Source organism: Myotis nattereri (assembly GCF_964212035.1).
Source record: "Myotis nattereri genome assembly, chromosome: 18".
Taxonomy (NCBI): Eukaryota; Metazoa; Chordata; class Mammalia; order Chiroptera; family Vespertilionidae; genus Myotis; species Myotis nattereri.
Genome location: NC_138093.1, coordinates 185087 through 194304, shown reverse-complemented (window position 1 = coordinate 194304; position 9218 = coordinate 185087). Strand labels below are relative to the sequence as shown.

The 9218-nt window shown below is 58.5% G+C and overlaps 1 protein-coding gene across 1 annotated transcript; it reads right to left on the bottom strand.

The window, feature by feature from the left end:
- Positions 1-1785: 1785 nt before the first annotated feature.
- Positions 1786-4845, bottom strand: POM121L2 (POM121 transmembrane nucleoporin like 2; the record flags this gene model as incomplete). Its single annotated transcript, XM_081111904.1, has 1 exon — positions 1786-4845. The coding sequence occupies one exon, from the start codon at positions 4843-4845 to the stop codon at positions 1786-1788; it is 3060 nt and encodes a 1019-aa protein (XP_080968030.1).
- Between the last annotated feature and the right edge of the window lie 4373 nt (positions 4846-9218).

The window sequence follows — 9218 nt, the reverse complement described above, 5'->3', positions numbered from 1 at the left end:
GCCTTCTATGGAAGGGTCAATGCCCACCCACCCAAGCTAATTTTTTTCAATTTCCATTTTTCATCACGTGACACCATAGGACATGACACACAAGTGTCACAGGTGGAGATGAGCTGGTCAGAAACCAGCAGGACAAGCAGACTCTCCATATGGTCCCCATCACCACCTCCCATGGTCATGCCCTTGTTTGATCTCATCTCTGGAGGGTCTGGCTCAACCTGTGACTTTCTTCTCACAGAATATGAAAACTGTAACAGGGAGTGAGTCAGTGTTCATGATTACGTGAGTAAATTCTATGACACACAGTATCACCCATTTACTTTGCTGAAGCAACCAGCATGGATACTAAGACCTGGGTTTGAGTTCGAACCTCGGTGATTTGCTATGTGAGGGAGGAGAAGTCCAGACCTTAGAACCTTTCGGGTTTAAATCCTATGTCTCCCCTCTACTAACAGGTGGGCTTGGGAAAGCTTCTTAACATCTTTGTTAAGAATTGACATGGATTTCACAGTCATTTCTACATCATTGACTTATTTAGACAATTTTTATTTTATCAACCAATTTAAGATGGCTTATTTTTCCAGTGAGGCCTCTTCCAAGGTATCCATAAAACCACAAGGCAGAGAGATGTCTACAGGGAGTCGTTCTTGTCTCTTTTTTTCCTTTGGGATGATAAGCAGTGCTAAGGAACATGCCACAGCTCATTCATAGGCCTCCAATGGGTTACAGAGTAGAGACCAACCCAGATAACTGCTCTCTTTTGCTTTCTTCCTTTGTTCTCAGGCCCAAGAGACTTCCTGCCCTGCCCAGACCCCCAACCCCCACTCCCGGAGACACGAGCATGGAGGAGTGGTTTGAGGTACAAATTAAAAGGAAAATGAGGTGTAAGCTTTGGTTCCCTAACTGCATTTTTTGCTCCTACTGGAGGCAACACAGCCTATGTTGTAGAGAGAAGCAAGGTTGCACCACCCTGCCTGGCCCTAGTTCTTCCTGACAAGTCATCCCTTAAAGCCAAAAACACTTGAAAATTGGCATTTGTAGGCACAATGTGGTGCGATTCAACTCATCCAGTGAGGTGGGCCTCAGACTTAGGTCCCACATGTGGGTCTGGTCATTTGTCCTCAGCTGGAAGCACACACAGCAGTCCTATCAGACACCGTGAACAGGGGTCTCTGTACAGACTGGAGAATGGTGGGCAAAAAGGCAAGGCCCACCTGACTGCTCCAAGCCTGGAGGGTCACTGGGCAAGAGCTTCCCTTTTCTGCAGTGAGGAGCGGGCTCTTCTTCCAAGAACCCACTGAGGAACAACACAGCAAGAATGAGGACTCAGCGTCCCCAGGGACCAGAGAAAGGGGCTCACTTCTTAGAGCCGAATAAAAGCTAAGACTTTGAATCCATTCCTCCTCCCAAAGATGCAAGAGGGTGGGGCTGTACCTGCTGCCTCCCGGCGTGTCCGTTCCCAGGGGAAAAGCAGGAGGTAGTGTACTGACTGAACCTATGAGTGATACAGAGGGGAATGGGCGGGGGGGGGGGGGGGGGGGGGGGCCGGGGGAGGAGGGTGAGGGGGTGGAGGGGCGGGGAGGCTCTGCTCGAGTCCAGAGGTTGCTTTCTGCTGTCACCAATAGACATCCTGGTGCTCCACCTTCTAGCCAGGATGAGGACCCACGGGGAAACCCAAAGCTCTAGCCTTAAATCTGGGTATTTTTTACTTTAGAGAATTAGAGGATATGGAGGCTCTTCCCAAGGACACTGAGGTCCGAGTCAGGGTGAGGGTGAGGGACACAGCTATTTCCTGTGGGCATGATGCCTTCGGGAATGCCCTGGCTCCCGACTCTTTGGGGTTTTTGGTTTGGCACCAATGGAAAATGAAGGGACTGCTGGTCTGAAAGACCCTCTCCCAAGGGAGCCCTGGGCAGGCGGAGAGGGAATCCCTAAGCCAAAGCTACTGCCTGTCGTAAGTGGTCTAGGGACAGGGAGGCTGTGAGCTAAGGGGGCCATGGCAGGGCCTCCAAACATAATCTTTCTCGCAGAAATACTGGGCCTCCCCAAGGCAAAAGGGGTGCTCTGGGGGGTCAGGCCCTGGGTGTTCTGACTCCAGCCTTTTCCGAAGGGTGTGACGGCATGCTTGGCCCCACTGGGCATGGCTCCGATGGAGAACACTCCAGAGTTGGAGCTCATGTCTGGGACAGCCATGCTGTCCCCAGACTCCCCACAGTCCATAGGGGTCACTAACCCCCCAAAAGCAAAAGGTCGTGGGGCTGTGATGCCAAACACTGAGGCCTGAGCCCCATTCTGGCGGGGCTGGGGGACAACCCCAAAACCAGTGGCACTAGCTGGACCAAAGGGAAAACCTGCTGGGGTGCTGCCTGCACCTGTCTGGATGCTGGCAGGGACGTGGAAGGTGGAAGCAGAGGGTGTCAACACCCCGAATGCTGACCATGTGGGGCTGCTGAAGGCTGGCTGAGCTGGAGCTGGGGTTGGGGTTGGGGGGACCACTGCCGAGTTTCCTAACACAGAAGAGCTCTTGAAGCTTGGGCTAAGGGCTGGTTGGTGGGCCCCTTGCCTTTGCCCACCTGAAGCCCCAAATGCAGGCCGGGGCGTGACTCCCAGGGAGAGTGGGAAAAGTGGCTTTGAGCTTGACCCCAAAGGAAGTGTGAATGCTGGGGGTGGCTTGGAGATGCCCGATGGCAATGTGGGCTGGCTTGGGGTGACGAGGGCCGAGGCCGACAGAGGGCTGCCCTTGCCCTTAAAATGGGTGGTGCTTTTCCTAGGGGATATCTGGGCAGCGCTGGGAAGAACCTGGCTAAAGATGTTGACTGCATTTACCATGGGAATGGTGGGAAGCTGGGGAGGTGGGGAAATGAAGCCTGTGACTTGGTTTGAAAGGTTGGCCCTGAAGGCATGGGGAGCCCCAAGGAGGAAAGTGTGAGAAGGGGAAGACTCAGAGTAAGTGTTGCCTACGGTCCTGGTAACACCTGCTCCACCAAAATCCTGAGGTGGCTTGAAAGAGGAGCCTGTGGATGTGCTGACAGGGCCGGTGGAGGTGGCTGTAGAGCTGGTCGTGCCCAGGTTGTGGAAGAGGAGGGTAGCAGCAGGAGGACCTGGAGGAGACGGCTGCTTGAAGGAGAAAGGAGTGATCACAGGCCTAGTTTTAAGCGGTTCGATGCTGCCAAAGATGGGCTTGAAGGTGGGCATTGGGAGGCCTGGAGGAGATAGAGCTGCAGTCGTGGCTGAGATTCTGGAAGGTAAGGAGACTCGTGCCTCATTGTCAGGTGGGGGCCTCCAACCGGGCTTTGAGGTGGGGTCAGCAGACGTGGCAGCAGGAGGTGCAGAGGCAGGAAGATGGTGAGCTGGTCCCCTCACCACTCCAAACACAGTCCTTTGTGCAGAGGGTGCTGTGAGGGTGATGGCAGGTGGGCCTGGGGGCCTGGGAAATGCCTCAGCCTGACAGGCGGAAGGTGGCCACGTGGTGTCAGTGACAGATGAGGTGGGAGGAGCAGGGGTCAGAAGGGTGACAGCAGCTGTGGGCTCGGAGCCTGCAGAGGGGCCTGGAAGGGGTTCTGGCTGGGAGCACCCGAGTGGGGCCAGCAGGCTGGGCGTCTCCGGAGGCGAGTGGACCGCACTGGTTCCCTCTCCCGCAGGCACTGGGGAGGCGCGTGGACCTGGAGATGCCGCCTGAGGATCGGTGCGCTCGGCTGGAGCGGCGCCTGCAGAAGGCAGGGTGAGGGACAGCGGAGGCAGAGCCGGGGACTGAGCGTCAGGTGCAGGGTCTGCGGCGGCACCCTTCTTGGTTCTGTTGCTCCACGGAAGCCCAGCTTCTGTCCCCGAGGCCAGGTCCTCAGCAGGGACTGCATAACCAAGCTGCGGGGGTGGACTCAGGGCCAGCGGGGGCCCACGGCCAGCGAGCAGCCGTGGAGTCTCCTCACCTCGCGGCCCGGGGCTGCCGGACGCTGCCGGGGTCTCCTCCGCGGCCAGTGGGCCTGGCAAGTGACGCTGAGGACCGCTCTTCTTTTTCACCGGCCACTCGGGCATCTGGAAGGGCGCGCGTCTCTTCCAAGGCTGGGAGAGGCCTCTGGCGGAGCTGTAGGAGCTTGTGATCGCGTTCCTTTTGGAGCCGAGGGGGCCCCCTGGGTGTGAGCTGGCCAAGGAGCTCAGGGAGCAGGAACTGGGCCTCCTAGTCAAGCTGAGGCCCAAGCTCAGAGGCCCAAGGCTGGGCACGAAGGAAGCGAGTTTCCCACTCTTCACCAGAGGCTTAAACGCAGATGCTCTGGCTTCTGGGCTCCCCCTCTTGCTGTCCGGCCTGTCGGGGGCCTGGGACGGCGGTCCCTCCAGCCTCCACCTCACCTGCTTGGACTCTCTGAGGACCCTCAGCACCGCCTCCTTCGCACGCGGGTCTGGGGGCGTCTCCGAGGCTGAAGCCCCCGCGGAGCGGATGGCGGGCGCGGGGGGCGTGGCGGGGAGCCCTCGCTGCGCCAGGGGCGTGATCTTGATGGTCACGGGGCTCCACACCGCCCTGGGGTGCCGGAGCGACCAGATGGTCCGCTTCAGGTAGCTTTCCCACCAGTCCGCGGGGCGCGGCCCCACGATGGAATGCTGGGGGCGCCGCATAGGGAAGCGCCTCCACGCCTCGTTCGCGACCCACGAGGCGGGGTTGGCGGGGTCCCAGTCCCACGGCCTCCTCCCCGGTCGGAGCCGCGGCGCAGGGTGGGCGCGATGGACGTGCTGAACCCGGTGGAGCTGGTGAAGGGCCTGGGAAGGCTGGCGGGTCACGGTCCTCTGCGGCCGGTCTGCGCCCCCCTCGGCTGGGGGTGGCGGGGGTCCCTGTTTGCCCAGGAAACCGCCCATGCGGAGCAGCGAGGCGACTCGGCTACTCTGAGGACCGCGTCGGCCTCCGAGGTTTCCTACATCCGCCGGCTCCGCCGAGTCCCGGCGCGCAGGGTTCGGTGACGGTTGGGATCCCGCGCGAGGGAAATGAGAGGGTGTTGGGGCGCTCCGCACCCGCGGGGCCCGCGCCAGTCGAGCAGCGTCAGCGGGACCCGGGCGCGCGGGGCCGCGGCAGCCCCGCAGGCTCTGCGGTTTGGAGGCCTGAGCTATGCGCTCGGCCGAGGAGAGGGTTCCGAGGAGACGCGAGGCGTGAAGGGCTGGGCCCGGGCGTCGCGCGGATCCCCGGAGTCGGAGCCGGGAGAGCAGGACTGGACACCGCGCAGCCGATGGCGGGCGTGCGCAGTGCGCCAGGTGGGGCCGCGCGTGGCGAGATGGCGACGTGGCTGAGCTCGGGACCAGCGGTGCCTTCCGGGGCTCCGGCTCGGGGTGGGGAGAGGCCTCCGGAGGCCCCGCCCGACTCAGAGGGCGCGCGTGGGAGGCGACCCTGGGGGAGGCCGGGAGCTTGACCCCCTGGCAGAGGACTGGCACCTGCTGGTTGCAGGAAGGCAAGTGCAGCCGGAAAGGAGACACAGCCCCTCGGTCCTGGCTGGTCCTCTGGGTCAGGCGGGGCCTCCTCTCCCCACCCAGAGCCGGAGGCCCCCGAAGGCGCCTCCTTCCCGAGCTCCGTCACCTCGCCGTTCACCAGCGCGGCCCGCCGGGCGCAGCAGCCGAGCGCCTGGATGGGAGCAAAGACGCCGAGACGGCTGCACCTGCTTTGGGACCGAGTGGGCTTCCAAGGGAACGCAGTCTCCAGCGACCTTTCTTGAAAGAGTGGGACTCAGTTCGTGTCAATTGTATTGTCATTAGAAGGAACCTTTTTCGTCATCTTTAAACGTTATTTGGCTTTAAAACTTCGAGAATGTTAGTCACCTGGTTGATCCTGGCTTAGTCTCAAATTCAATGAGACCTTATGTATTCGCATAAAAATCGGTTATTTGGTTTCTCTACCATAATTGTATCCAACTTGTTCGTCTATTTTCCCCTTTAAAATGATCTATTTTCTGATTTTAAGGAGGATTTAGAAAAGAGTGTTTTGTTGTTTTTATAGTAAATGATCGTAGACTAGTCTTCATTCAGCATATTTTTGTAGCTATTTTGGTTTATTTTCTTTTTTGTAGCCAGTTTTGTAAATCAGTTTACTTTGTTTCTTAAAATGGATTGTATGGATTCATTCCATCATCTTCTTCAGAAATATGTGCGTGAACTTGAAGTGACCTGATTCCGCCCGCAGCTGGTCCCCGCAGAGTGAGGGCAGCCTGGGGGTTCCAGGTGCGCAAGACGCTGGCGCCCTTTTCATCTGCGTGGACTCTCTGACCCCATCCGTCCTGGCCCCACTCCCGGATGCCTCTCCCGGGCTCACCAAGGCCTTTACTTTAGGCTGAAAATCCTTTCTCCCAGTCGGTTCATGGGAGACTGGAGGGCCACGGGAGAGACGTGGGGCAGGGCAGCTCCTCCCTGGTCCCCAGGAGACTGCGCGCTGCCAGCACCTCCTTCAGTCCTGGGAGGACATGCAAAGAAAAAGAAGGGTGCTTCCTGGGCTTTCCAATCCATAGCAAAACTGCAGAATACCTTGTATGTACATGTCATGTAGTGCCAGGTAACGGCTTTTATGAAAGTCTGGCCAGATAAGGGACATTTTTTGTTTTGCAGGAATGTCCACCATCCCTGGCCCTCAACCAGCATGACAACCTAAAAACTCTCACAAATTCCCAAACTGCTCCCTAGGGGGTAGTACTGCTGTAATAAAGAGAGAAGAGCCCTGACGATATACTAGCATAGGATCTGGGCTGCAAGAATATAGGCCAGCCAACCTGGCAGGAAAACAAGTTCCCATAAACTACGCAACTGGGTTTTACTGCAAGAGCCTAAATAAATGAGAAATTCTGACTCCTCAGTCAGCCCAGTGGAAGGATTCTTGTGTTCCCGATTTCCAGCTGAAAAGTATGTTCTTGGCAAAGCTGGACACAGCACCGCCACGTTTGTGCACCCCGGGGGTCCCTCAGCCAGGCCTGCGCCCTGTTGTGTCTGGAGCCTCAGTGGGACATCCTCAGTGCTGCCTGGGAGACGGGAGAGGCTCCCCTCACTGCCACTGTGCTTGCCAGCTGTGAGCCCAGCTTCTGGCTGAGCTGTGCTCCCCCTGTGGGAGCACACTGACCACCAGGGGGCAGCCCCTGCGTTGGTCTGTCTGCCCCCTGGTGGTCTGTGCGCATCATAACAACCAGTCTTTCCTCCGTTTGGTGTATTTGCGTATTAGCCTTTTATATAGGAACTAGAGGCCCGGTGCACAAAAATTTGTGCACTCGGCGGGGAGGGGGGAGTCCCTCAGCTTGGCCTGTGCCCTCTCGCAGTCTGGGACCCTTTGGGAGATAATGACCTGCTGGCTTAGGCCTGCTCCCGGGTGGCAAAGGGCAGGCCCAATCCCTAGGTGCAGCCCCTGGTTGGGCTCAGAGCAGGGCCGATTGGGGAGTTGGGGCACCGCCCCCTGTCATGCACAGAGCAGGGCGGATTGGGAGGTTGCGATGCCACCCTCAGTCATGCTCAGGGTAGGGCCGATTGGGGGCTTGGGGCACCGCCCCCTGTCACACTCAAGGCAGGGTCGATGGGGAGGTTGCGGCGCCACCCCCTGTCACACACAGAGCAGGGCTGATCAGGGGGTTGGGGAGCTGCCCCCTGTCACGCACAGAGCAGGGCCCATCAGGGGGTTGGAGTGCTGCCCCCTGTCACACACAGAGCAGGGCCCATCAGGGGGTTGGGGAGCTCCCCCCGTCACTCACAGAGTAGGGCCGATAGGGGAGTTGGGGCACCGCCCCCTGTCACACTCAGGGCAGGCCCGATGGGGAGGTTATGGCTCTACCCCATCACACACAGAGCAGGGCCCGTGGGGGGGGGGCGCCACCCTCTATTACCCACAGAGCAGGGCCGATCAGGGGGTTGGGGAGCCGCCACTCTCACACTCAGGGCAGGGCCAATGGGGAGGTTATGACTCTACCCCATCACACACAGAGCAGGGCCGATCAGGGGGTTGGGGCACTGCACCCTGTCACACACAGAGCCGCAGGGCGATCAGGGGTTTGGGGAGCTCCCCCCTATCAGGCACAGAGCAGGGCTGATCAGGGGGTGGGGGTGCCTTCCCCTGTCACGAACAGAGCAGGGCAGATAGGGAGGTTGTGGCCCCGCCCCGTCACACACAGAGCCGCAGGGCGATCAGGGGGTTTGGGTGCTGCCCCCTGTCACGCTGATCCCGGTGCTGGGAGGCATATTACCCTTTTACTATATAGGATAGAGGCCTGGTGCATGGGTGGGGGCCGGCTAGTTTGCCCTGAAGGGTGTCTTGGATCAGGGTGGGGGGTCCCCACTGGGGTGCCTGGCCAGCCTGGGTGAGGGGATGATGCCTGTTTGCAGCTGGTCACACACCCTTCAGGTTGGGGGTCCCCACTGGGGTGCCTGGCCAGTCTGGGTGAGGGGCTGAGGGCTATTTTCAGGCTGGTGGGTGACTGAAGCTCCCAACTGCTCCTTTTTTTCTTTTTCTTTTTTTATTCTGGGCCAGCTTTAGCTCTGGCTCCAGCTCTGAGGCCTCTGCTGCTGAAAGCAGGTATCTGGTTTGTTTGGGTTCTATAATCGAAACACTGTATCAACTCCAGCTCTGAGATCCCGGCAGGCTGAAAGTAGGTTTCTGGGGTTTTGTTTAGCTTCTATATTTGTAACAATGTTTCAAACTGCAAGCTCAGAGGCCGGCAAGCCTCATGTTAGCTTCAAGCTGCCTGGCTGCCGGCCACCATCTTGGCTGGCAGTTAATTTGCATATCTCGCTGATTAGCCAATGGGAAGGGTAGCAGATGTACGCTAAGTACCATGTTTCTCTTTTATTAGATAGGATATTAGCCTTTTTTATAGGACTAGTGACCCAGTGCACGAAATCATGCAAGACCCAAACCCAGGGGAAATCGCGAGAGACCTGGGACCCCAGACTCCTCCAGCGCCACAGGACCCAGAGTCACGTCCCCACCCACCCGCGCATGCCTTGCCATGCATGCAGCCCTGCTCACCTGCATGCACCTCGCCATGCACACAGGCTCCTGGTGACTAGTCTTTGGTCATTAGGGTGTTAGGGCCACTGGGTTCTTATAATATAGATAACTGTTGGGGGTCAAAAATGAGTCAGGAGAACTTGCAGGAGACAATCAGATAGGCAAGCTGAAATGTCCGCATGGCACCAGAGGAATTGGCTAGAACCGTGGTCAGCAAACTGCAGCTCATGAGTCACATGCGGCTCTTTGGCCCCTTGAGTGTGGCTCT